At 41.6% G+C, this 27,468-nt stretch overlaps 1 protein-coding gene and 1 pseudogene across 1 annotated transcript; one reads left to right on the top strand and one right to left on the bottom strand.

Annotated features, from left to right (window-relative positions):
* Positions 1–728: 728 nt before the first annotated feature.
* Positions 729–17,435, bottom strand: LOC110731627 (annotated as a pseudogene).
* On the top strand, positions 17,110–24,413 carry LOC110731621 (transcription factor bHLH81-like). The gene is made up of 5 exons (XM_021911495.1): positions 17,110–17,888; positions 18,157–18,297; positions 18,409–18,474; positions 23,490–23,558; positions 23,835–24,413. Exons 1-5 carry the CDS (start codon positions 17,364–17,366, stop codon positions 23,880–23,882), a joined length of 849 nt encoding a protein of 282 aa, XP_021767187.1. The 5' UTR covers positions 17,110–17,363; the 3' UTR covers positions 23,883–24,413.
* The last annotated feature ends 3,055 nt before the right edge of the window (positions 24,414–27,468 follow it).

Genomic DNA, 27,468 nt, shown 5'->3' with positions numbered 1-27,468 from the left:
GTAAACTTTCATGAAAAACTCTCCATGCAAAAAACATTGTAAAAGAAATTACAAGACACTAAATCAATCCATATCATAACCAATAGTACTAATGCTCCCACCTAGACAAAACAAACAAATGAACTGCTAATACAAGCATAATCACATACATTAATCTCAAGGCAATAGAGTGATAGTGCTCTAACACGAACTGTTGACACTCCTCTATCAAGGTAGATGAGGGAGGCGGCTGTCTAGCGTCGGATGGTGGTAGATTAGGTAACTGCGGTCCGAGTCTAAGGTCAATGATAACCGTCTGGCCATCACGAACAGGAGCAGGTGTCGAAATAGTTTTCGACATACAAGTCAAGAAATAAAAATTTAATAGCTGAGCACTTACAAAAACATTAAGTGGTAGCAAATCCTTTTTTTTTTTGCGTTTTTGGTGGTTGTAAATTAAAATTTTAGATAGATAGTAAAAATCAAAGTGGTAATTTTTAGTAATAGTAAGTCACAATTTCCTATAATATAAGGTGTAATGCATCTTGATAGACTTATGTTTAAAATCACAATTCATTAGCATAGGATAGACGTGCTTAAATTAAAACATTATGTTCTACCCCATTATTTTTTAAAATGCTACACTTGCTTTATTCGACCGTTATTTTATAATGATGATACACTTCCTTTGTTGAAAATGCCTAACAATTTACTGACCATTAAAATCATATACAGTATTAGAAATTAGTAAAAATATAATATTATTATTTATAATGTAGGCAATAGAAATAATCAAGATGACCTCGGTTAAGGTTGCTTGAAAACCAACTGTCTAGCCCATTGCTGCCAGTAATTTAGAGATTTGTTAAACATCGCCCACAAATTACTACATAAAGCCCACAAAATTAATATGATTTGACAGTTTTGTCCCTTTGTCAATTTTCTCTGAAAACGAAAATTTCACTCACCGAAAAATGTGGAGTCGTACGGGGAGGCCGGAGATCCGGGGGACGACGAATGTCATCGGAAAAGACAGCTGGCGTCCGGAGGAGCCGCCACCACCGTGGCACCGGCGCCTGGCCGGGACGCCGCCACCATGGCGGTGGCGCTTAGCCAAGACGCCTGTACCATGGTTGAGGCTTCAAGGTCAGGCGCCATGACCATGGTACTGGCGTCCCGGCTAGGCGCCACCACCATGGTGGCGGCGTCCCGGCCAGGCGCCGGTTCCAGGATGGTGGTCCGGCCATTTTTTTTTTTATTACATTTGACTTGCTTAAAATTCAAAATAAAAAATTTTCTCAGTTACCAACAAAAAAAAAACAAAATATTAAAAAAAAAAAGAAATTTTTTTTTTCTCAATTTCCAACAAAAAATAAAACACAATATTACACAAAAAAAAAGAAAACAAAAAATTATCAATTTCCAACAAAAAAAAAACATGATATTACACAAAAATAGAAAAAAAAATCTCAATTTCCAACAAAAAAAAAATATTATACAAAAAAACAAAAAAAAAATTAAAAAAAAAATAACAAAACAACCACGGCAAGGTGGTGGGGCGCCTGGCCAGGACGGCCGATGGCTGGTGGTGGCGCCAGGTCCGGTAGCCACGTCCACCGGCCTGGCGTCTGGGCAGGACGCCCAGCCACAGTGACTGGCGCCTATCCCAAACGCCACTCACCGTGGCTGGGCGTCCTGCCCAGACGCAAGGCCGGTGGACGTGGCTGCCGGACCTGGCGCCACCACCACCTTGCCGCCACGAGCCACCACCACCTTGCCGCCACGAGCCAACCACCTTGCCGCCACGAGTCTCGACATCCCCGTACTTTGATTTTTATTGAGGTTGTGTTTTTTTTAAGGTCAAGGGCAATATTGTAACTTCAATATAAGTTTGCGGGCTTTATGTGGAGATTTGCGGGCGATATTTAGCAATCCACTAATTTTATCGATGGTGGAGACCATGAAGCTACTCAAAAGGCTACCCGTCCCAAAAACACTCAAATAGAGCGAAAGACCCACACTTCGTAGCTCGGTAGAAACTTGGTCATAGAAAAACTCCTGCAAGCCAACCATAGTGAAAACATCTGAAATACCAAATAGCACATACTGAGGGACCAGCCACCATACTCTCATTGGGAATGTAACGTTTGGCATATCAACCAAGCCGTGTTCTAGAGCAGTTTCAAGACGTTTCCTCTCAACTACAGCTGCAATTACCATTGAGATGGCGGAAATAAACATCCCAGTCCCTATTCTTTGTAGCATTGTTATTCCAGCAGGTTTCTTGGTATAAGTTCTTGCTATAGGAACTGTTTCGTTCAGAAAACAATGGGCCTTCGGCAGGCCCTTCTGATGAGTGGAGACGAGGCCCAATTCGAGTGATAACCGAATTGGGGATTTCCTGCACAGCAATGCAAACGTAAACTAGCCTCGGGGGTTGTGTCGAGGAAGGCCCCTCTGATGCCGAAGTCAGTATGGATGCAAAAATATTAGAGAAAAGCTATGCAAGAGTATTTGTTGCTTGAGGCATTAAATGTGAATGAATGTAATTGAATTGAAATGAAAGCTTTTATACCTTTGTTCCATTAGTTAGATTGGGCTTGATCAATCAAATGGGCTGCCATATGATTGGGCCTTGCATTAATTGACTTGGCAAATGTATTGAAGGGTTGTACCTTGCCTATTGGACTTTTATTATTTTCATTTGTGGACTGGGTCCAATTGTAAGCATTTTGGACCCCAAACAACTTGCCCCCCAGACCCGATTCGTGAGGATAACGGGTCGGGTTTCAGCAGCTGAAGGCTTTGGAGGGAAATAAATGAAAATAATTTAAATGTTTTTGATAATACAGTACAGTTAATATAACCGTTAATGATGATTAATTAACCTTAATGACGGTTAACTAATGATAGTGGGGAAGTGGAGTGGACTTAGTGGAAAATTAAATTTTGGCGGTTTGTAATTGGTTTGAGAAGAATTTGAAGAGTTTGTAAACTGAAATTAAGTGAGTGGGTCTTTGCACCAAGTATTTAATTTTCATTTCGCATAATCATTTATGGCATTCCCAAATCAAATACTCCTCGCATTTCACTCTCACTTTTCCAGCGAACTCGCACTGGTTTCCTTTTCCCTTTCACCAATTTCCGCCCTTTCCGAAGCTTTTCAGCAGAATTCATTCCTCCGAATCACTAAATCGGCGAATCCCGAGTCAGATAAAGGTAATTTTCTCCGAATTTCATTCGGATTTCCCCTTCTTTTAAGCTATTCCCCCTTTTTTTTTGGTTTTTTCGTGTCGCCGTCGATTTTACAATGGTCGGCAACCCTGGTAAAAGGCCTATGGAGCCTGAAGACGAGACTATGGAGGAGGAAGTACCGCAACTAATTCTGAAGAGGAACCGTCCTCTGCCAGTAATGTCGTTTTTGAGCGGCCGAAACCCTAACGCCCGAATTGAGGTTGGTTCGTCCTCGAGGGGGGAAGGATTAAGGGTTATTCCGCTAAACAGTGCCCCTCCTAGAGAGCCAGCCGAGGCTAGCACTTCTGGCCGAAGGGCTCCCACCAGATCTTGGCCCTTAACCCCTGAAGAGAGGGAATGGACCGATGAATACGAGAACTCTGGTCTGCTGAAGACCGAGCCAGCCGAATGGTGGCTTGCAAATGATACTCGGTACCACTTTGCCGAGCAGCTAGAGGTCTACTATGGCATAATGGAAGCCGATAGGTATTGGTGCCGAATGCCCACAGTGCTGGAGAGGATCTATCGGGCCCCTCCTGGTTATATTGGGGTCTATGTTCGGCAACTGCAGTTTGGGCTGCGGTTTCCAGTGCACCCCTTCGTCATCAACGTTCTAAATGGGTACAATATTTCATTGGCCCAGTTAACCCCTGTCAGCATCAAGAGAATCATGACCTATCTTTGGGTATGTATCTTCTACGGGCTGCAGCCGAGCGTTCACTGTTTTCGGTGCATACATAAGCTGTCGCCGAACACCCAGTCCAGCAGAATACATGGCCGAGGCTGGTGCGAGCAGTGGATTTGGGTGCGAGCTCCTTCGGATGAGAGCCACCCTAATTACTTCGGGGGGCCTCACAATGTCAGGAAGCCAGACCCATCCATGTCAAGCATCGGCGATGACGATTTCACCGAACTGGATCGCCTGCAGATGGAGCTATTCGGCAGATCCACAAACCCTGGCGCAACAGGCCGAATGACAATTGTGCCAACCGTCTGGCTGCCATGTTACCATTACATCTTCCAAGAGAAGATGTTAGCTGTTGCTGGCCTCAGCCGAAGATACCAAGGTGGTAAGTGATTCGGCTGGGGCCGAGGCATTTACTTTCTGCCTTTTAAGTTTTCATAATCCAAAGCTTTTTACTTGAAGCTAATGTTTTGCTCTGATATTTTTTCAGCTATCTGCGAAGAGACTTCTGGTATCAACTACGACGTGCTAGGGATCAGCCAGACGAGGGTGCCGATCACCAATACCCCTCCCATCACAGCTGTGAAGGATCGGCCACTGACACTGCAGCCGAGGAAGCTTGAGGTGGTCAGTGCCTTTGAGTACCTGACACAGAAAAACCTGGTACAAGAAGATTGACCCTTTCTTCCTGCTCTCGGCTGAAGAGGAAGCTGCTGCTGCTGCTGAAGGAGGTGACGTCGTACAGCCACCGCCTCCTCAATCCGAGCCTATTAGAGAGGAAGATTCGGAGTCAGAAGATACTGAAGAGCGGTTCGATCCTTCGGTAAATCCTTCACTTAGTAATTTTCCCAAGTTTAGAACTTCAGCATTTTGCTTTTTTAGCTTGCCCAGTACTTTTCTGAATATGTTGATAAGTAGCTTCAGCTTTTGAGTATACATGTTACATGTAGTTTTCTTTGAATTTGCACGTAAATTCTGCTAAGTATGTGGCTTCGGCTGAAACATCTGTGTGCCTCTGCCTTGGGCTTGCTTGGTGTTTGTTGTGTGTTTTTTTTTTTACCTCTTACTCATCTTCCTGCCCCCTCTTTCTTTTCTTCTGTAGTCCGAAGGGGAAGAAGAAGTAGAGAAAGAAGAGCTTGCCCCCTCTGAGCCTGCTGCCGAGGATATGGCTGGCGGAAGAAGAAGACCTCTGGTTCGGCCTGGTCAATTCAAGGCACCAGAGCTTCCTGTCAAAAGGCCTCGGCTAGAAGAGGTTTAGGAAGAGGCGGCTGAGGTTACTTCCCCTTCTCGGGAAGTTTTCATAGAAGTGGCCGATGTGCCGGTCGACCCCTCGCCTCCTCGCCACGTGCCCGAACCATTTTCTGTGGAGGTTCAGCACGAGGTAGAAGTGTTGGGGATCCAGGATGAGGACCCGAAGCTCGTTGAGAAGGAGAGCGAGCCGTAGCTGAATGATGCTACAACGTCTGCGCATACGAATATTCCCTCCAGTTCAGCTGCCACCTCCTTCCGAACTTTCCAGTCAGCTGAGATGGGGTTCGGCTCAGCGCCCCTGGTCCCTGTTCCTGGCCATGCCCGCGCAATTATTGAGGATAGACGCAATTCTTCCCTTTCCTATTTCGGCAATTTGGGCAATCTCTCGGCTATTGAGAGGGCTAAGGCATGGATGCATGGTGCTGCTGCAGGAGCTGCTGAGTCCTTAGAAAGCGTGCCCCATCCTCTTCTTGAGAACCAAAGGGTTCTAATGCAGGTAACCTTCCTACACTTGCATTTTTTTTATTTTTTATTTTTTTTTTGCCAAGTGTTGGACTTCGGCTAACTGCATAATCTGCTACTGTTGGGTTTTGCAGGCTGTGCACAATCATTTCCTTACTGTGGAAATGTTTGACGAGCTTCAGAGCCAAGCAGCCAAAGTCGAGGAGGCTGAGACTCTGGCTCGGCTAGCTGAACTGAAGTGGGCGCAGGCTGAGGACGATGCTTCGGCCGTTAAGCGGAAGATGCGACAAATGCTAGAGAACTTCCGCACCTTCAGCCGAGGTCTGGAGCAGATAGTCTTCCCTTGGCTCGAGGAGGGCCAATCTCTCATGAAGGAGTTTGGAGCTGATACCCTTGCTGAGTTCTGGGCTTGGCTTGAGGCTAAGGCCAAGGAATATGCCGATGCTCAACAACTCCTCGTCTCTGCCCATGAGCAGCAGCTGGCCCAGGTTCGGGAAGAGGCTAAGAAAGAAAGAGATGATCTGCTCGCTGCAAATCAGAAGCTGAAGGATGATTTGGAGGCTCAGAAGGCTGAGCTGACGGATGCCAAGGAGCTGCTCAAAACCAGGGTTTACACCGAAGCTGAATATGGTGAAGGTTTTAAAAATGGCTGGAAGACGGCTCGGCGTTTGGCTCTGCATGCTGCCCCTGATATGAATTGGGACCAGGTTGAGGCTTGGTCAATGGATGCTGACAACCCTCGGATTAACGAGGCTAGTCAAGCTGAGATTGACTTCTTGGTTCGCCAAGCCGAAGCTGAAGCCAAGGAGGCTGAGGAGGCTTCCAAAGAGGCTGAAGCTACTGGTCCTGCCTCCTCTTCAGCTGGGGCTGGTCCATCTGGAGTTCCAGAGAATGCTGAAGCATAGGAACTCGGGCAGCCGTCTTCTGAGTCTTGCGGATCAACATGCGCTTAACTGGTAAACGTCGCATCAGCTTTTGCCTGTTCTTTTGTTTCAGCTTGCCTTTGTACAAACTTTTTATCTATTTTTGTGTACTTTCGGCAGCTGTGTTTTCCGCTATGTGGGCGGCTGCCGACTTTGAATTTCTGTAGCTTAAACTTCTGAATTTGGTTTCTGTAACTCGTACTCAATGTTTGTGATTTTTAGCTGTTTCCTCTTCTTCTGCCTGTTTTTTCCAGCTTTGCATTTGATTGCCTTTTTTCTGAATTTTTTCAAAATTTGGCTAAGTACAAAACCTCGGCTAAGAGTTCTTCAGCTGATAACACTTTGTCCGTTTTACTTGGTTTTTCATGGAATTTTTCCAAGTGTCAAGGGCTTCAGACAAGAGCTTGCTGAGAGCCTCAAATAGGAGTTCAGCGTGCAAGCACCTTCTGCTCCCCTAGAACTTTGAAGATGATGTCTTCAGGGTTCTGAGTGCTACTGCTGTTGATTATTCTGGTGCAACTGAAGCTTTGTTATAGCTTGCATATACATGTTTATTCCTTGTATTTTGGTCGATTTTAATTCATCCGAGGGAACGACTACCTTAGACATAATGCCAGGGCAGTGATCATCTGAAGTACAAGACATAATTATGCAATACTTCAAAGGTGCAATCACCACCCGGAATCGACTTGCCGAAGCACAAGGCATCACTATGCAATGCTTCGGGCACTCTATCAATTCCTATTTTTGGCTATGTCCTAGATGAGCCTATGGCCTCTTCGCCGAGAGCAGTAAATCCATCCGAGGTACAGTACATCATTATGAAATATCTCGAGGTTCTATTTACCACTCTCATATTGGCAGGTTTTCCGGCTTGCCGCAGCACAGTGCATCACAATGCAATGCTTCGGACAGCACCGGGTGTAAACCCCGAGCTTTTCAAAAATCGGCAAAGACAGAAATAATGGAAGCAGAATAAAATTATGAATAATTGTGGCTCAAAGGCCTTTCATTAATCTGAAGGGAATGTACTTACACAGATTTTTCAAACATGAAACTTTCTAAGTACATCTGCGTTCCAGTGGTTTTTCAACTCAGTTCCATCTAACTGCCGAAGACGATAAGTTCCTGGTTGGAGCTCATCATATATTTCATAAGGCCCTTCCCAGTTAGCTGAGAGCTTCCCATGGATGCAGCTTTTCTGAACAGCGGCGGCATTCCGAAGAACCAAGTCCCCAATTTTAAGGAGTCTTGATCGGACTCTTCGGTTGTAGAATTTACTAATTCTCTGCTTGTATGCCTCCATTCTGTCCCTCGCCGAATCTCGGATCTCATCTAAGAAATCGAGGGACTCTTTCATGAGATGCTCATTTTCTTCGGCCGAGAACTGATTGACTCGGAGGCTTTCTGAGCCAATTTCCACTGGCAGAACGGCTTCAGACCCATACACCAATTCAAAAGGTGAATGCCCCGTGGCCTCTTTTTCAGTTGTCCGAAGTGACCATAGAGTTCCGGGAAGTTCCTTTATCCACTTGGACTTCTGATCTTCAACTCTCTTTTTGAGGGCGTTGAGTATCTGTTTATTTGCAGCTTCGGCCTGGCCATTACTTTGGGGATGGCAGACTGCTGAATATGCTAGCTTTATGCCAAACTGATCTGTGTACCGCCTCAGCGGCAGATTGTCAAATTGTCTTCCGTGATCGAAGACAAGTACTTTTGGGATGCCGAAGCGTGTGATGATATTCTGCCAGATGAATTTCCTGACAGTTTGCTCAGTTATGTTTGAAGCTGCTTCAGCTTTTATCCATTTGCTGAAGTAGTCGATTTCAACTATCAGCCATTTTTTCTGGTAGGGAGCCTCGGGGAATGGTCCTAAAATATCCAACCCCCATTGAGCAAAGGGGAGTGGATTCAGTATCGGCTGAAGGTCCCTTGAAGGCCTGTGAATTACGGGTGCGAATTTTTGACTTTTTTCGCATTTCCGCACCAAGTCCTTGGCGTCTTGGACCATAGTTGGACAATAGTATCCTGCCCGTAGTGCCTTATGGGCCAGGGTCCTCCCCCCAATGTGGTTTCCACAGATGCCGAAGTGGATCTCCCGAAGGATGTAATCCGCATCTGTTGGACCCACACACTTCAGCAGGGGGGCTGAGAAGGATTTTTCCAGCAGCTCCCCCTTGTAGATGATGAACCTTGAGGCTACCCATTTCATTTTTGCTGCCAAGTTCTTCTCCTCGGAAAACGTTCCTTGCAGCTTGTAAGCCAAGATGGGGTCCATCCAGCTAGGCTCAACCTCAGCGCACTGAACCTCCATTTCTGGGTCAATGCTTCTGTTTCGGCGCACCTCCACGTATACGGACCGGTTCAGCTCAGTAAGAGTTGAACTTGCAAGCTTGGAGAGTGCATCAGCTTGAGCATTCTGACCCCTTGGGATCAGCTCAACTTCAAAAGTTCTCAGCTTCGCTATGACTTATTTGATCTTTGCAAGGTAGGAGATCATGGAGGGCTCTTTGGCCTCATACTCGCCCCGAATCTGGTTAGCGACTAGCTGAGAGTCCGTCTTCAGACAGACATGTTCGGCTTTGAGAGCTATGCACAATTCCAAGCCAGCAACTGCTGCTTCATATTCTGCTTCGTTGTTAGAAGCCTTAAATGAGAATTTGAGTGCATACTCGAAGTTTTTGCCCTCAGGAGAAGTGATCACCACCCCAGCTCCCGAGCCATTTACGGTGGCTGAGCCATCCGTGAATACAGTCCAAGTCCCCTTCCCTTCGTCGAGTGTTTCCTGATAAGAACACTCGGCTAGGAAGTCTGCTAGGGCTTGGGCTTTAATTGCTGCCCTCGGCTGGTAGCTTATGCTGAACTCGGTGAGCTCGAAGGCCCACTTTGTTAGTCTGCCTGATTTTTCCACCTTGTCGAGGACTTTCTCCAGCGGTTGATCTGTTAGGACCACAATCTGATGCGAATCAAAGTAAGGTCTTAACTTCCGAGCTGCCACTACCACAGCATATGCAATGACCAAGAATTCAGCCATGATGCTTCGTCTTGCCCGGTCTTGGCCGAAGCTGACGGGGAGAAGAATTTTCCCATCTGGATATGAAGAGGAGCCGTTGAATCCTGTGACCGGATTAGGGACTGGAGTCAAATGCCTGTTCTCCAACTTCAGCTGGTCGAATGCCTTTCGAAAAAGTATATTCGCCCCGCTGCCACCGTCTACCAGTGTCCGATAGACATTGTGGTTTGCGATGCTTGTCATGATAACCAACGGGTCATCATGGGGGTACACCACCCCCTTGCAGTCTTCGGATGTGAACGTCATGTTCGGCACCGGAGACTGCGGCTTCTGGAACTTGGCATGAGGGATCTGATGGGTTAAACCCCTCAGATGGCGCTTGAGTGCGTTCCGAGATATGCCGCTGGAAATGATCAGAATGTCATTGTGCCCTCCTTCGGGAGGCCTGTCTCTTTTCCGGTGATAGTCCAGTTCTTGCCGAGAATCTTTCTCGGCTTTCTTCTCTTCGCGGCGTTCCGCGACATATTTCTTTAGGTACCCTTTTTGGACCAGCTCTTCGATCTGGTCCTTCAGCTGAAGGCAGTCCTCGGTGCGATGCCCACGAGATTAGTGGAACTCACACCAATGGTCCTTCCCTTTCTTTTGATGCCAAGAAGGAGGTGGCTTCGCCTTTTTGAATCTTCCCTCCTCCCTCGTCGCACTAAAAATTTTAGTACGTGGTAAGGTGAGAGGGGTGTAAGATTCAAATTTCCCTAGATAGGGAGCCTTATCCTTCTTCGGCTCGGCTGTCAAGGGAGGTTCTGAGGATTTTGCCTTCCCTTTCCTTGACGCTGGAACTTCGGCCTGCTGCCCTTTCGGCTTTACCAGCCCTGATTGAGATTGCAACTTCGCCTTGTTCCATTCCTCGGCTCGGATAAATTTATCCGAAGCGTCGAGGGCTTCTTCCAGGGTCTGCGGGGGATGCATGACCATGAAATCCAGAAATTTGCCAGCTTGCAAGCCATTTCGTAGTGCGAATACGGCTAGGCTTTGATCCAGACTTGTTATTCTGGACGACTCGTTGCTGAAGCGAGTCAAATAGTCTCGGAGACTTTCGTTCTCCGCTTGCTGCAGGCCCATGAGCTCTGCAGTGGTTTTCTCTCGGCGATTAGCCATGGAAAATTTGCTCTTGAATTTATTGGCTAGATCGCTCCAGCCAGTTATCGAGCCTTCCTTCAGCCCTTTGGTGATCCATGATTGGGCCACACCTTTAAGGGTCGTTGGAAAGTACTTGCACCAGGTAGCTTCGGACCTGGGGTTAAGGTACATATGCCCCTCATAGGAGGCAATGTGGTCCTTCGGATCCGAAGTACCGTCATATGTAACGTGTGCCGGAATTTTTACTGTCGGCACATGTTCCTCCAGTATCCACCTTTGGAATGGGGAACTGGTCGGAACCATTATGGCTTTTCCCTTCTGCTGCGCCGAAGGAACCCTGCTTCTCCCTCTCAGAGAGGTGGATGCAGGGGGTGTCCCCTCGCGCGACATGGAGGGATGAGACCCTTCTGGGAAGGTGAGGCGACTATGCACCCCTCCTTCTTTACCACCTAAGCGTTCATGAACGCTTCGGCGAGAGACATTGTGGCTGTCATGATGATCCTCGGAGTTCCGAGCTTTGGAATTTCTGGAGTGGCCGGAGCCTCTCCTCTGATTTTGCCTAGAACCGCCTGGATGCCCAGCCCTTCGGCTGCCTTCCCCTTTTGAGGATGGAGCCTGCTTCTCTCCCTCGGTTATACTCTTCCTTTTTCGATCATTTGATCTAGGAGGGGGAGAAGGCGGTTTTTTTACCGATGGGAAGCGTTCCCCCAAAGCATGCATGAATTCCATGCACACAACCATGGCTTTCATAACTTCCTCGGTCGATGGTCCGGTAGGAGGAGTTGAACGCATGCTCGGCGAAGGATCACGCTTATGAACCTCACTATCCCTCGGCGAGTTCCCATTTAGGTAACCCTGCTAGGAAGGAGATCCTCCATGCAAATTTTCTCCCCTCGGGGAGTTGGAAGCAGTCGGTTTAGGCGACGGTGAAGGTGTTCTACCAGCCCTTACCGTTATAAGACCGGTCTTCCTAGCTTTTTTAGAGCTCTTTGCACTCTTAGTCATTTTTTTTTTGAATTGGCTAAGATACGAATGAGATTTTTGGCTGAATTTTTGTAAGTATCCCCACAGACGGCGCCAAATTGTTTCGGTCAGAAAACAATGGGCCTTCGGCAGGCCCTTCGGATGAGTGGAGACGAGGCCCAATTCGAGTGATAACCGAATTGGGGATTTCCTGCACAGCAATGCAAACGTAAACTAGTCTCGGGGGTTGTGCCGAGGAAGGACCCTTCGATGCCGAAGTCAGTTCAGATGCAAAAATATTAGAGAAAAGCTATGCAAGAGTATTTGTTGCTTGAGGCATTAAATGTGAATGAATGTAATTGAATTGAAATGAAAGCTTTTGTACCTTTGTTCCATTAGTTAGATTGGGCTTGATCAATCAAATGGGCTGCCATATGATTGGGCCTTGCATTAATTGACTTGGCAAATGTATTGAAGGGTTGTACCTTGCCTATTGGACTTTTATTATTTTCATTTGTGGACTGGGCCCAATTGTAAGCATTTTGGACCCCAAATAGGAACTATAATACGATCATAGATGGGAATAAAAAGAACAACAAAGAGGCTTATAAAGGATTGCAATGAAGCAGGGGGAACAGAAAAGCTAGACCCTAATGATCTATCCATGGTAAGACCTTGTTTGGTGAAAAAAGTTGATGATTGTGAAAAGACAATAGCATATACAGTGCTGGTTGCCCAAACAGGGAACAGTCTCAGTACTGTCTTTGCCTCTTCTACCTCGCTCTTACAACAAGCTTTACCATCCTCATCAGAACTACTAGTAGCAACAAGAGCTTTGTCCAAGAACCTGTTAAGAGAATACAAACAAGAAAGTCTTGATAAGCATAGATTTCTAGTAAAAAGAAGGTGCTAGGGCACGTTGGATTATGAACTAGCAAAAGTGACTGTAATTGATAGCGATTTCGAATTAATGTCTTTTTTCATCAGAACCACCATTTAAGATAGAACTTGGGTTGCTGATCTATGAATGTAGATAAATAGACAGCCAAAAAAAAAAAAAGGTGCCACCCATCACCATGAAATAGTTCCAACTCCTCCCCCTCTATTCCCCTGATTGAAAAAAAGAACAGGCTTGCAGAGCTGATGAAGTATAGTAGCCTGGATGATTATAAGTAAAATTTTATGCCACAGATTGTAGCCGCTTTCGGTAATTGGCCTAGGCTAAATTGCATCTTTATTCCTTAATCTGGCTTAAAGCTATTTGGGCAGAATTTTGGGCCAAAAAAGGTGTCTGGCAAATATCCAATGCTGAAATGGACCATACTGTTTGCCCTATGATTAGCCTTAGGACATAGCAAAGGAGAGGAGCCACGCATCAAAAAGTGCAAGCTCACCACTCTCTCCCTCAAGGCCTCGACCAAATAAGAAAACCACACCCCTAGTATCTGTAATCAACTACTCATTACCACTTTGATGGTTGCTAGACTAATTACCAAAAAAAATCTACATGAATATCATGAATAGCAAGATGTAGCAATAGCAAGAAGTATATCCTTACCGAAATTGTTCAGAGCCTTGGGAAGGAAAGAATCCCTGAACTTCTTCTTCAACGTCAATTGCTGACTATTTTATACGCCAATTCCTTGCTGCTGTGGCAAATACTCTTCCAATCCTCACAAATGCACTTCGCTCTTCACTTGAGATTACATACCTATAGGTCTGACTCCCAAGCAAAAATATCACTAAAGCAATTGTCATAATGATGCAAGGAATCCCAAATCCAAGGCCCCAACCAACATTATCCTGAATGTAGTTTAAGACGGAGATTACTAGCAATGGACCAAGACACATGCCCAAATACCACCAATTGAAGAATGAACTTTTGGCTTTGCTCTCCTGGGGATCTTGTCCGTCAAACTGGTCTGCTCCAAAAGCTTGGACACAAGGCTTATGACCAGATTGCCCAATGGCCACAAGATATAGAGAGAAAAATATTGAAATTGTTTGGAAAGGAACTGAATCAGACAACATGCCAGTTCTGGTCTTCATGCTGTTCGCTTCACTGTTGAAGGGCAGCACAGCTGAAAGAGTTAACAAGCCCAGCCCCTATCAAATGAAAAACATTGGATTAGAACTGAAAAATCTCACACAAGTATGAAACAAGCCACATCTTTTACCAATAAAAAGGAGAAGAAATACAAGCAACAACAACAAAAACCAGTTTGCATCCCTTCAGCAGGGCAAGCGAAAAGATGTGAAACTCTCAGAATTTAAAAAAAGTGACTTGCTCGGGAAGAAGATAACAAATAAAAGCTTATACCTAAAGCAAGAGCATTATCATTTTGACACAGTATCACTGGACTGTAAGTGCATTGCAGATGTACTATAATCAGAAAAACATTATTGGATTTATACGAACGAACAAAAAAACAAACAGCTTAAGCAATGAATTTGCTAATAGAATTACAGTTCTAGACAAAGGACTTTTTTATATAGATGTTTAAAGGCCAAAAAAAGTTAGCAGTATGCATTCCCTCTTCAATTACGGTCATCAGAAGTGATTGAAGTTCAAAAGGGATGGCCAGAAATGCATTCAAAAAAGCATGTGGTTGAGGGAAGTAACCGGCTGAATCGCTACTGAACCTCAAGTTAACTGTATAGCCTTTTGTCATTTGGCCAAGCCCATTTCACGACTCAAGAAATGAGCAATAAACAGAAAAGACATCAAATATAAAGCCACTTACATATGCAAACCAGGATAAATTTGTATTCTACGAGTATTAATTTATTGCGCATACTTCATACAAAGTATTAAAATGACCAACACAGTTGAAAGTCGATATAGAGAAGTTTCAATGCTGTTACTTATAGTAAGTGGTAAACTAACATTGCAATTAAATATTTTCTCCTCTTAAGTTTTGCAATGTAGTAGGGCAGTTGATGAATTATTAGCCTGGATCTAACAGGCCTGAGTAAAACTCCCCCACCACCAACTTCTAAGAATTGGGGTGGTGGCAGAGACTAGTGGCTCTCCACTGCTCAACTTTTTATTAATATATATGTAATATCAACTTTTTATGCGTATAAAATAAAGATGTATACATTTTACGAATCATCTTGAAAATTGTAAAAAGTCAAATAGGACAAAATAAAAAAAGTAGAGGGACTGAGGGAGTGATAAGGTTGTGAGCTACAACCTACGAGTATATGTGTTTATACACATGCACAAATTCGAGCATGAAAACATAAGTAATTTAGGCTATGTTCATGCAATATACATGATCTGATCTCATTTGGCTGGGTTGATCTAATTTGATATTTAAATTGGACCAAAATTTTTGGCCATATTTTTTTTGCGCATGAGATCTTTATAGATATTTATTAACATGCACTTTCCAAATATAAAATTTATATACCAGTAATTTTCAAAGTAGCAAAAATAAAGATGTTCAATGATTAACAAAAAGCAAATAAAATAACTAATTAACCTGATTATTTATAAAAAAAAAAAGCTAGATTTAACTTAAATAAGTTAAATTGAACTTAGCCTAATTAGTATATTCATTATATGCTTACTAAATTTGGCGTGTTAAAACACTAATAATTATTTCAACTCTAACTCCTAGATGCTTCAATCCTGTCTTTACTCTAGTACTCTGCATACTCGTCTTACTCCATCCTACAATACGGAGTACAATACAATGTAGATTTCTAACCATATCCACATTTAAATTAGTATATACTCCATAATATATATAGTTATATACTTCCTCCATTCTAATAATATTGTAACAATCTTTTGCACTATTTATCACTTTGGTTTACCACATAATATGATTCATACGTAAGTAAAATATAGTCATGTTGGATATTATTAGATTCATCTCATAAAATAATTTTACAATATCAACTTTTTATAATTTTTAATCATATACTCCCTCCGTTTTTAAATACTTGCTCTATTTCTCTATGCACGGAGTTTTAGGAGAAATTGGAGAAAGTAATAAAATATGGAGGTAGTGGGGTAGTTGGGAGAATAAAAATTGTACTCCGTAAAAAGCAAATATAGTTGAGAGAATTGGAGGAGAGAGAATATGAAATTAACAAAATATGATCTATGTTGGGTCCATTAGGTGAGAGAAATGAATTAAATTTGTAAAAACTTTCCAAATAAGGAAATGAAGCAAGTATTTAAAAACGACCGGAAATAAAAAGTAGAGCAAATATTTAAAACGAAGGAAGTATAATTATAGATCGATATATAACATAAAAAATATGCTTTAAGATGTGTAATTTTATCTTACAATATTATTGGAACAGAGAAAGTATATCATATATTGACACATAAAATGTACACGCAAATAAATACACTAACATATGAAGTATAAGTATAATAAACCTATGAAGTACTCCCTCCGTCCCATAATATAGTTCCTGTTTTCCTATTTGGAGATCCAAAATATTGTTCCTGATTCTATTTATAGATGGTAAGTAAAAAATATTATACCCTCACTTTTTTGACTTTATTCATTGTACTTCCTAAATTACTCTTGAATTTTGCACATGTCATGTACTTTTTTCTACTTTCTCTCTCTAACTTTGGTCTATAATTGTACTTTTTACTTTTATTAATATACTTCATCTACTTTTTCTTCTTATTTCTTAAATACCGTGAAAAAACACAAACACAAACAATATTATGGGACAGAGGGAGTATACTCCCTCTGTTTTTAAATACTTGCTCCACTTTTCTTTTCTGACAGTTTTTAAATACTTGCTCCATTTCCTTATTTGGAAAGCTTTTACAATATTTAATTCATTTCTTTTAACTAGTGGATCCAACACAAATCATATTTTATTAATTTCATATTCTCCCTCCTCCAATTTTCTCAACTACTTTTGCTTTTTATAATTTTTTAATTCTTCTACTTACACCACTACCTTCATATTTTATTAATTTCTCCAATTTCTCCTAAAACTCCGCGCAAGCAAATAATCTAGCATAGCATACGAAGTACTTTATGCGAATCACTGCGTAAGGTGACATTCGCCCCTCACTTAAAAACCAAACAATTGGTACGTGAATCCCACGCTCAAGGGTTGCGAGTAAGAAACATCTAACACTTTGGCTCCGTTTGGTAGGGCGTAAAACATTTTCATTGAAAAATGTTTTCCCATTTTACATTGTTTGGTTTGGTGTAAAACATTAAAATGTAAAACTTGGGGTGAAAAATCATTTTCCACCTTATTGAAAACATTTTCCCCCCAATTTAGAAGGAAAACATTTTCCATCACAAGTGGAGGGAAAACATTTTCCCTCACAATTGAATTTTCAGTTCAACCAAACAATGGAAAATGCTTAAAATGGAAAATCATTTTCCTTTCAACCAAACAACGGAAAACTTTTTTGAAAATGAGTTTTCCATTGTAAACATTGAAAATGTTTTACACCCTACCATTAGATCCTAATTCTTAAATCACAAAATCATTTCACTGTCATTTTCCACCTAAAATGACACCGTTTTAACCCAACACCCATTCTCACTCCTCACGCGCCAAACCTCACCTCCTTTCTTCTTCCTCCTCCTCTTATCCTCCATTTATTTAATTAATTTATTATTTTGTGAAAATAAAAAAGCAAGTGGACTTCTCACTGTACCCAAAAGCTACTAACTTTGAGATAGAGAGAGAGAAAAAAAAAACAGAGCACCAAAGTATGCAAGACACAGCTGGCGGCGGAGGTGGTGGAGGAGGAAACGAGTTGACTCGGGCGAGTGGACTCGCTCGATTCCGTTCAGCACCAGCAACATGGTTAGATGCACTTCTAGAAGATGATGATTCGTTGAAACTTTCAGGCCCACATAATACCCACCAAGGTGGGCTCACCCAACTCCTCACCGCCGGAACTAATACTTCTTCAGCTGCTGGGCCCGGCCCAATTCCGGTGTCTCGGCCCAATACTTCCTACAACATCTCGCCGGCTGATCCGGGGTTCTTTGAAGGTGGTGGGGCCCAACCGCCGGGGAATACGGTGGCGTTTCAGAGGATGAATAGTTCTCCGGCGGAGTTCTTGAGTGCGAATATTGATGGGTATTTCTCGAGTTTTGGGATTCCTTCAAACTATGATTTTGGTGGTAGTGGAGGTGGAGGTGGAGGATCATCTGTTGATGTTTCAGGTTCTGGTAAAAGATTGAGAGAGAATGATTCAGAGCAACACTCCCCTAATTTCTCATCTCATAGGGTAATTTTCAATTTTCTCTCTCTTCTTTTTGGCTTTTGTTAATGGATTCAAGTGGGATTTGTTTATGCAATGACTTTTATTAGGCATTGGATCAAGTGGGTATTTATTTTTTTTCTATTTTGTGGAATTTTATGATTTTTTTTTTTTTTTTTTTTTGTTTTTTTTTGGGGAAATTTGACTTTGGATAGAGTTGTTTGTGGAATTTTAGAAAGTTAATTGGTTTGATTGGATATTGAATTTGTTGATAACTTGACTTTGGGAACTGTAGAGAGGGGAGCAAAGTGGGCAATTGAGTACAGCAAGTAGCTTGGTGGAGATGGAAATGGAGAAGCTGTTGGAGGATTCAGTACCTTGTAGGGTTCGGGCGAAACGGGGTTGTGCTACCCATCCTCGTAGTATTGCTGAGAGGGTAAGATATTGATTTCCATCCTTTCAATTGGGTGGGCTGTGAATATATGAAGCTCCATAGCAGTTGTATGATGGTTTGATTTTTATTTTTTTGCTTATTTGATTGGATTAGGTTCGAAGGACGAGGATTAGTGATCGTATAAGGAAGCTTCAAGAGCTTGTGCCCAACATGGATAAGGTAGGGTCTTGCTATCATAGCAACAGTACTGATGACTTGTAAGTTTTGCTAAGATTCAGAAAATGCAAACCTTGTTGTTGTATGTTTGATCACCTTGTTTGTAGTCATTTGTTTGTGTCTTAGTATCTAATCTCATCGTGCATCATAAGATTGTTGCTTTTCTGAGGTTATGTTGGGTAAAGAGGGATGTTGTAACCTGTTGACAATAGTGTCAGGGGCAGTAAATTGTCAAAATATTTTACTAATGAAGTTATTTGATCCATATTACATGTATACATCATGCTTTGCTATTGGTATTAGGTCATTGTCATGCTAGCTTGTGATGCTCTCAAGTCCGTGTTTTTCATAGTTTCATGAGACTGCTACTTCCAACTATTTTTCTTTCCGTATGTGTACAAAAATAATTAATGGATGATATGAAATGAAAATTGCCAGCTGCTGATACATTGGAATTTTATTATAATTTCTTACTTATTCGTGTTATCCTATATTCTGTGCGACACTTTTCTTAAGAATCATCAATCTTATCGTTCATACTATTCATATGCAAGTCAATTGTATGCATATTATATTATTGTGCATGAGAACTTCAGTACAGTGCATTCTTAACAATACTTCCGAAATGACATGCTATATAGATCTCTGTGAGTCGAAGGACCTCTCTGATTAGACTGCTCAATGGAATTGCTGGATGCCTGGATCAGATTTGGACATTCTGAATCCCATCTTTTTGAAAACTATAGCAGCAGTAGAATTTGTATACTTGATTACTTGTATTAGAGGAGATAGAGGGTAGCATGCTTTGCACTGGTTGACCATGGGTTTGCTTGGGTCTTTGGCTCTTTGCTCTTTCCTTCTTGTCTTCAGCTCCTGAAAGAGAGGGGTCATGTACCTTTGGTATGCTTTTTGTATTGGTTGTTTCTCCCAGCTCTGGTTCAGACATCTTGCTTTGAGGTCGAAACTTGAGACTTGGAAGTGACTACAACATGAAAAACTACCATCTCATTATTATAATTACTACATAGGAGTAGCTGATTTGAAGGTACTGGAGATAGACCTGAACAGTTTTTCAATATAGGAATACAGCAGTATATATTTCAAACTTTTCAATTATCAGACCATGGTAACATTGTATTACCTATATAATTATTTATTACCCCATAATCCATTCTCCCCTTGCTGAATATGGCCTTAAATGTAACACAAACTAGATTTGAGGCAAATCAAGAGAATACTCTTGTTATGGGTTTCTTAATATAAAAGCTTGTGTTTGTATTAGCCAACTATGGGTATGGCTATATTGATCCATGAAGTATAAGCTATTTTGCTCAATAATATAAATTAAACTGGAAATTTGGCTGAATCATCTTAGAAACTGCTTAGAGAGTTAGAGGAGCTATGATGCTTATTCTTTGGGCTTAAAGCTGCTATTAGTCAGCACAGCATGAGTAGAGTATGGATATGGGTATGGTTTTTAGTTGTGAAGAAAAATATGGACTTGACAATTGGTCGGAAATGATACTTACCTTCTTCAAACCCTAGCGAACCTTGTTGACCATCCATCAATCTCTCTATTTAGCCAGAATACTCAATTTATTCTGGTAACAAAACTTTATATCTTAACTGCCATCAACCAACAAGGATGGAGTGACAATTGAGGTAATTTTTTTCTTACAGAGGAATTCATCTGACACAGTTTTTCTTGTAGCTGATGGGCAATTGCAGATTTGTGGGTAGATTGGGCTTTCACAGAAAAAGGAAAACGGTAGAAGGTTAGAGAAGAGAAGTTGATGAGGATAAGATGAAAAAATAGAGAGAGGGGAACCAATCAAGAATTGAAAGGAGAAATGTTATTTATTGGAGAGAGCTCACATTGTTAATTAACGGGATTGTTCTTCTTTATCTGGCAAAGGAAGATATTTATAGATTTGAAGATTTGTAAGCACTAATGTTAAGCTTCACTATCATATTTAAGTAGGGGTAAGGTTTTGCATTTGTAGGGAAAGGTTTTTGCTGAATATTTTTCTTATTATACTTCGTATATTCTTATTTGATTGTGCAGACATTTTGCTTCTCTATTTTGGGTAGAGATAGGCTGATAGATTATGAAGTCCTTGTTAATAGACTTCTTGAATGATGAAAATGTGGTGATTCGAGTTCTTATTAAGTCGGTTGGCATCCAACTGAGCTTAGCATTTGAATGTCAATATTTTGATACTTGGCTGAAAAATGTAGGTGGGATTTGGCATCTGATTGCTGCTTTAAGTATGTATTGCAGTTTGCAAATTTAATCTCGTGGAACATGGTCGTTGGTTAAATACACGTTAACTAATGATCAGGATTTTAGAATTTTGCATCAGTGTGCTGGAAAATGTGCACTGTTAACACTCCAGAATTCATGTTTTCTAAATTAAAGCAGTTTCTTCCTTGTACAAAAGTATAAAAAGCCGCTGTCTTCACAGAATGCCTTGTCCAAACTCCAAAAATCTTGTGCTATACTTCTAGTTCTATATAGTGGTTTGGTTATCAGTGTGCTTCCTTGATAGTTTATGCCTTGTGTGGTAGTATTTGCTTGTGAAAGTGAAGGTTGGTTCTGTCTACCATCGGTAATCAAGGTTTTCCACTGATATGGTTCTGTCTAAATAGGCAGATTTTTCTTATATTTATATCATTTGATTTTCTTCTTCATGTGTGACACCTCTCTTTGCATGGATTTGTAGTGGTGTGATTGACTATCATGGGGAATCCAAATAGACCTATCTAATCTAACCTTTTCATTAGCCTTACGTTCTTCTCTCAAACAAACAATCAAACAAAAGAATTTCCTGATTGATGTCGGTATCTGCTGGTTCTCTCAACACCCTGTCTTGGAAAAAAGCTGGTTATTGGCAGATTTTAATCTGTTAAATGGTGCGAGCATAGCTTTTGCTTGAACAGGTGCTACTTCAGGAAGCTACAACTGTCACGTCAATAGTTTCTTTCTCTGATAGTTGATGCTTGCATGACTTTTTGCCATCCATTCCCCTTAACAAATGTAAATTTTTCTGGTAGTTTCTTTTTTAAAGGTCAACTTGTGAGGAACAATTTCCCTTTTTATGGAAACCACCCTTAACCAAATTTTTGGTACATAAACCTACCTTTTGCCTGTATTCGGTGAAAAAGTCAATTGTTTTCATTTTTTGGCATTGATCATGAGGATAAGGCACATGCTTCATACATTTGTCTTTTTCTCTCATTTTGCTTTCTTAGAACTCCACACTAAGTGCACTTGTCGAGTTGTCGGATTCGATCACCTGACCTTTGAACTGTGTGGGATGTTCTAACTACCTCAGATCCCCATACCTCAACTTCCAAAAGTATAATGAAAAGTAGTTCCACACAAAATATAGAATGGGTTGTTCCTCACAAATTAATCTTTTTCAAGGATATTATCCGACAAACACTATTTTGTTATTCAATTGACATCCTCTTGTTCTCTTTATTTTTTACTCCCTCCGCTCCTAATTTATCTCTTCACCCGGGTTTACACAAGTTTAGCAGAGCTTTTGTGTGGGGTATGGGAAGTAAGGTAGTATTGTCATAATCTAAAATGGGGTATGGAAGTAGTATTATTACATAAGATTGTGGCAATGGGTTATGAACATTAGTATATATGTAACAGTAGGGCAAGTGGGTCCATGAATGGGAAGAAAAACAATAAAGGTATGTCTTTTCCATATTAGGAATTGATGCAAATATCAAGAAATGGCTTGGAGGAGATAGTGAGAGGGTGAGAGAATATAGCAAACTGGTTTCTGACTGGCTGAAGGAGACCATAGATGATTCGAGTTTTGCTCAATCTGTTTAATAGTGGTATAAGTGTATAACAATTTCCAATAGATGTAATAAGGCTACAAATTTTGTAGTTCCTAGCTCTAGCTACTAGATGAAAAAGGACTGAGTTGAGAATTGCCACATATGATCACTGTGATTTCGTGGAGATCAAAGTGGATTGATCAACTACCACTAAGGCCATGCTTGGATTGGGGGTAATATACTAAGGGGGTAATAGAAGTCAAAGTTGAAAAAACATAAGTAAATAGAGGTGTTCTCCTTTCTTCACCTCATACCACACCATCACTACATAATTTTCCTTACAATCACACTATCACTATCTACTCCTTCCCTATATTCACTTTCATTTTGCTTATTTTGACTTTTATTACCCTGGTAATATGGAGAACCCCTGGTGCATAGCGCCTATGTACTAACATTGCATATAGAATGACAATGTAGTAATAAAGTTGAAGTTGAGGTGGAGACAAGCTGCCAGGTGGCCATGAGTATAAAGTACCATTTAATAGGTAAATAGTACCATTAAATGTTGTAGTGGTATAAATATTTTGCTAATAGTACAAATTAGTATGTAAATGGTACATCAAAATATTATACCACTGTGAGATATAATAGTACTACTAAAACATAATGGTACAATATACATGCACAATAGTACAAAAAATGTACTACTGTAACCATAAAAAGTACCATTCTAGATGTCAAATGACTTATTTACCCTGCAAATTTACGTTTTTGCCCGCCTATATGCAAACATAACATATAGGCGCTATGCGCCTAGTGTTACTCCTAGTAATACATCTCCCTCAATCCAAGCATGCCCTAAAGATATCTTCAAGTAAACTGATATAAGGTCCACAGTGTTTCTACTACAATGAGCCATATCAACACATATCCAATAATATATCTCAAGATAGGTCTAGTTTAACCAATATTTTTGCATTGGTTATGTTCTTCAATGCCCATTTGTTTTCTTTTTCACTGTCTTCCTTCAAAGAAGATGAAGGATGAATAATTTAATTGATCACTGCTGTGTTCTTTCCTGTATATGCATGAATGCATGATCATTATTCTCCTCAACATCAAATTTTCTAGCATTAAACAAATTGATCATTTTAATCCTCTGAAGTTCCTTTTAGGGTTTCCATTCCCCCTCATCTGATACGCTATCTTCTTGGCAGCAAACAAATACTGCAGACATGCTAGAAGAGGCTGTGGAATATGTGAAGAATCTGCAAAGGCAAATACAGGTATGTTTAGTATTGTCATTTTCCTCTGCACTTTGGTAGACTGGAAAAAAAGCATGATTGAGAATTTACTAACTATCCAATATCCATTGTCTTGGCTTCTAATTCCTGATTTGTTGAAAGAATATTCCCCCCTTAGCTCTTACATCTGCAAAATTATTGAATTTCCCAAGTCATAGCAATACATTGGTTCATAACTTAGTGTACACTAACAGAAACAAAGCTGCTCAGTTATCTTTATAGCTCGTTATAATTGACTAACAACTTCCACGTCTGCAGGATCTTACAGAGCAGCAGAAGAAATGCAAATGTGTTGCCAAAAGCTGACTTTGAAAGAAGATTGTTGAGCAGCTTCGTTTTTGTTAGTGTACACTAAGTTATGATGTCCCACCAAGGTTGCTGATGCTATTATTCATTGGTGCTCTACATATTTGCAAGAAATTAAGCTCGGTGCACAGGATTTTCCATGTTGCATTGTGAAACATGTAGGATTTGCTCAAGGAAACCGAGCCTCATAACGAGTGTCGAATTTCATTGGCGAAGCCCCCCACAGTTTTTATGGTGGAGACCCTGCTCATGTTGTATAATTTGCTTGGTGAGGTTGTACTTGTTAGTATGTTGTACACAAAGATTCTAGCTTAGTATTGTAGGAGCTTCAGAGATTATTTAAGTTTGGGGTTTTTGTCACTGTAATGTTTGTACTGCACATATTTAGAAGGCGCCCAAAATGATTAGATAGAAACATTGTAAAACATTGTCATGAATCGTTCGGTTATTATGTACCTGCAGATAATCTAATAATCTTTTGGCTTATCAAGGCCAATGTAATTTACTAAATGATTGGTAAAGTTGTTTGAATCAAGAATTAGTAAGCACAGACTAATCGGCAGATACGTTCCTACTTGGCTACAGCCACTAAGGCACTAACCCTGTAACCCGGTGTACTAGTAGTCTAGTACTATAAGTATCAATCAATGGTAAGTCGTGTATTGCAAATTCTTAGTTATTCACAGGTTCACCTAAACTAGGTTTTATTCGAGACCAACCCATGACTCCATGATTTTGTTTTGCTCACAAAATTGTAAATTGGGAATAAATTGGCCCTATAGTGGCAAAACTAACAATGTAAGTCTGGCGGCCTGGCCATATTACTCATCGGGCCCTTATCCAATTATCAGGTCAGTGGTTAGTAGCGTAAATTACGCAATTGGCACAAATACTATATTATGCATATATAAGCTCCCTCGAAAGAAAGGGCATTCTCTCTCGTGAGAAAGAGCGATCTCTATCCCTGGGATAGTTTTCTACCGTTTTCCGATTGAATCTTGCGTCGAATCCTAGCAATTATGGCAAAGGAGATCACCGATCTTTATGCTCGCTTGGATATTCGTGAGATTGAGAAAAAACCTGTTGATTTAGGAACCCTTACTACTGGCGAGGAGGAGAACAATCTTTCATTGATGCTGGTTGGGAGACTGCTCACACAGAGATCATACAATACTGAGGCTTTTAAGAAGACAATGACTAGTATTTGGGCCCCAATCCACGGCATATCTATTAGGGTTCTTAGCCCTAATCTTTATGCTTTTCAATTTTTCCATTGGAAAGATTATGAGAAAGTTTTGAGAGGAAGACCATGGTGTTTCGATAATATGCTTGTCCTCTTTAAGGAAATTGATGGTGATGAGCAACCGGAAGAAGTCAATCTCAAAAACTCCCCTTTTGGGTCCGTATTAAAAATCTACCCTTTAATTGCCGAACTGATGCGCATGTTAAAGCCATTGTGGAGGGCATGGGTGAAATCCTTGAGATGGAGGAGGACATTCTTGGCGTTGGGCGCTACCGGAGAGTTAAAATAATGATTGACACAACCAAACCCTTGAGGCGTTTCCAGATGATTAAAGATCGTCGAGGCCGTGACCTGCGGGTGAACTTTGCCTATGAAAGACTCCCTTTCTTCTGCTTTGCTTGTGGTATAATGGGGCATGCCGAACGTGACTATCAAAATGTGGATGAAGAGGAAAAACAGAAGCAATTGGGTTGGGGGACGAATCTTAAGGCCACCCGAGAAAGGGCCTGCTGAAGGAATTGGAAGAGGTAGAAAATCTTAAGGTGAACAAGAAGCTGACCTTTGTAACTAAACCTCAACAAGAAGAGAAGGGAGAAGCTATGGGTCGTAGAGAGAAGGAGCACCAAAGCAGTATACAGAGTAACCCCCCTGCTACCAGAGCTATGACCTTTTCACTAGCGCCAAGTCCACCACCTACGGTGTTTGATGAGCAGACCTTTGTTTTTGGCGACCATGAGAACTCAAAACTTCCCATTGATGCAGACCAGGTGATCAGTCAAGCCTCAGATGCTATAAGACCTTCCTCGACGGGGGGTCGTACCTGGAAAAGGGCACCTCGTGCTAAAAAATCTGAAAAGGAAGGGACTGTTGCTGTTCTTAGCAAACGTGGAATGGAGGAGCTGACCTCTGGTGAGAAGGTTATGGTGGGAGATAAAAGGGCAAAGCATGATGATGTGAACACTATGGAAGTCTCTATGGCGGCGGAGATTGGCTTAGGCCAATCCCGCCTCTTCCAATGAGTGCTCTCTGTTGGAACTGCCGGGGTTTGGGCAACTCCCCGACGGTTCGGCAGCTTCGTAGATGGAGCAACAAATTTGCCCCTGATATAATTTTTGTATCAGAAACTATGATAAATAAAATAGAAGTCGAAAAAATTAAAGATCGATTGGGATACCCTAATGCTTTTAGAGTGGCTAGCAGAGGGAAAGCAGGAGGTTTATGCTTGTACTAGAAGGAAGGAGTGGACTTTAGCTTAGTCTCCTTCTCCCAGAACCACATATGTGGAGATATAAGGAAACTGAGTGGAGAGACTTGGAGGTTTGTAGGAATGTATGGCTGGCCGCGAGAAGAGGACAAGCACAAAACATGGTCTCTTATTCGCAGCCTAGCTTCGGAGAGGGAGTTACCTATTTTGATTGGTGGTGATTTCAATGAAATCCTGAAGTATGATGAGATTGAAGGGGGAGTGGGTAGAGAGAGAAGAGAGATTACAAAATTTCGAGAAGCCATAGACGACTGTAATCTGAGGGACTTGGGGTACGAAGGAAGTTGGTACACTTGGGAAAGGGGGAATTCGGTGGAGAGTATAATCAGAGAAAGGCTAGACAGGTTCATGGCCTCTCAAGCCTGGGTTAGCATGTTTTGAGACTTCAGGGTAGACCACCTTGTGCGCTTTTGTTCTGACCATAAGGCCATTCTGCTCTCCCAGAAACACTACTCAAGGAACAAAAAAGAAAAAGAAAAAGTTTAGCAAGTTTGAAACATGCTGGCCCTTAGATGACACATGTGAGGTGACTGTGAGAAAAGCTTGGAGAGACTCTACTGGTGAGGTGGTTCCTGATCGTATTGCTGCAGTGGCTCGGGGTTTGGGTTCGTGGAGTGGCAAAAAATTTCATAAATTAGAAAAACAGATAGCAGAGACGGAGGAGGCTCTCCACATAGCTCAGAAACGAAATATTTCAGTGCACAGTGTTGAGGATTGCCTAAGGCTAGAAAAAAAGCTTGATGAGTTGAACGAGAAACTGGAAGCTTATTGGTACATTAGGAGCAGAGTAGCAGAAATCAGGGATGGGGATAGAAACACCAAATATTTTCATCATAAAGCATCACAACGCAAGAAAAAGAACTTCATTGGTGGGATTTATGATGAAAATGGAGTTTGGCACAGGGATGAGAAAAGTATCGAGGCGATTATCACCAAACATTTCGAAAATATCTTCACATCTTCAAGTCCGACAGAAGAAGATATGGAGGATGTGCTTAGCTCTATGAGCCCCAAGATTTCAGACGATGTCAATAGAGAACTAACCAGGCCCATCTCGAAGGAGGAAATTTATAGAGCTC

This window comes from Chenopodium quinoa, unplaced genomic scaffold, assembly GCF_001683475.1.
Source record: "Chenopodium quinoa cultivar QQ74 unplaced genomic scaffold, ASM168347v1, whole genome shotgun sequence".
NCBI classification, from domain to species: domain Eukaryota; kingdom Viridiplantae; phylum Streptophyta; class Magnoliopsida; order Caryophyllales; family Amaranthaceae; genus Chenopodium; species Chenopodium quinoa.
Note: the sequence above shows the minus strand (reverse complement) of the source record. Positions and strands in the feature narration are given on the sequence as shown.